The 1186-nt window shown below is 35.3% G+C and overlaps 3 protein-coding genes across 4 annotated transcripts in view; 1 reads left to right on the top strand and 2 right to left on the bottom strand.

Annotated features, from left to right (window-relative positions):
- LOC105458659 (putative serine protease K12H4.7) overlaps positions 1–1186 on the bottom strand; it is a 4074-nt gene that overhangs the window by 818 nt on the left and 2070 nt on the right. The gene's annotated exons all lie outside the window — the stretch shown is intronic.
- LOC105458657 (clavesin-2-like) overlaps positions 1–1186 on the top strand; it is a 15699-nt gene that overhangs the window by 13829 nt on the left and 684 nt on the right. The window lies entirely within an intron of this gene.
- Positions 32–1087, bottom strand: LOC105458658 (putative serine protease F56F10.1). The gene is made up of 4 exons (XM_011704132.1): positions 789–1087; positions 641–689; positions 423–558; positions 32–310 (listed from the first exon to the last, which is right to left on the bottom strand). Exons 1-4 carry the CDS (start codon positions 951–953, stop codon positions 94–96), a joined length of 567 nt encoding a protein of 188 aa, XP_011702434.1. The 5' UTR covers positions 954–1087; the 3' UTR covers positions 32–93.

Here is a 1186-nt window from a genome sequence, read left to right as displayed (position 1 = left end):
CTCTTCCGATCTCCCCCCCCCCTCTCACTTTCCCCATTCCACCAGTAGTTGATAAAATTTTCAAGTACACAAATTTTTTCTTTTAAAATTTAATTATTTATTTTTTATAATTAAAAACATGGATGCTCTATAATTATTTTTACTTATAAATTCATTTAATAATTTATCAATGTCATCCATTACAGCTTCCGTTAAATCTCTATGGATATGTAATTTACGTGAATGTGGATTTTTTCGGGTGTGGAAATTCACACTCATCTGATTTTGGGATGTGGATTGCTCCACACAATCCACACATAAAACGCCGGGCCTGTTTCCAATTATAAATTATTCTATCTATACATCTTTTCTATTTATTTTATTGTACGATCGCAACAAAGATTTAACATTGCTTGTAAATTCCAATCCACATTCAAACTTACTTGAAGAGATGTTTAAGTATATTTGCACCGCCTTGTGTGGTCAATAATTTCTCTACCGATGTAAATGCAGTTTTGACACTCTTAACGCAATTTTCACTATGTCTGCTGAGCGATTTCGCCACGACCTCATAGTACTCTACGGAATCAAGCATTCTTATAGAGGACATCATGGGAATATACTTGGAGAGGACTATTTAATTGTCGAGCAATTAATTTACCGTAAAAATCGAGCTTTGCTTGAACTGGCGCGCTGCTAGCTAAGGCACCCTGTGAAAAATATTTTTCCCAATTTTATTTCTTCTCTATTTTTAAAATATAAATATATACATATTTAAAATATAAATAAAACGATAACGCAAACAATACTTGGATCAGGTGAGGATATTTGAGACGCGCCCACGCCGCCATGTTTCCAGCGTAAGAACCACCGACTACTATCACGATACTCTTTTCTAAATTATTCTCCTCTTTCTTCGTTTCTATGAAATAAGCGAGATCGGCGAGAGCCTGATCGACGTTCAAGTACTGCATGTTTTCCGTGCTAAGGTCTCTAAATCAATTAATATCATAAGGGAAGGAGGGGGCAAATAGTGACAGGGGGCAAATAGTACTAATAGCCACTTTAAATTTCTCCTCTTTCCCGCGTCTATTTTACCACTACTCGTTAATAGAAAGACAGTTCTCAAGCATCTAATCATCTTCTTAAAAAAGCCGTAAAATCAAAAGCCAAATACAGCTATAGCGGAGAAGTTTAAAATTTTGCA

Source organism: Wasmannia auropunctata, unplaced genomic scaffold (genome assembly GCF_000956235.1).
Source record: "Wasmannia auropunctata unplaced genomic scaffold, wasmannia.A_1.0 LD334474.1, whole genome shotgun sequence".
NCBI classification, from domain to species: Eukaryota; Metazoa; Arthropoda; class Insecta; order Hymenoptera; family Formicidae; genus Wasmannia; species Wasmannia auropunctata.
This window is presented reverse-complemented; position numbering and strand designations above follow the sequence as displayed.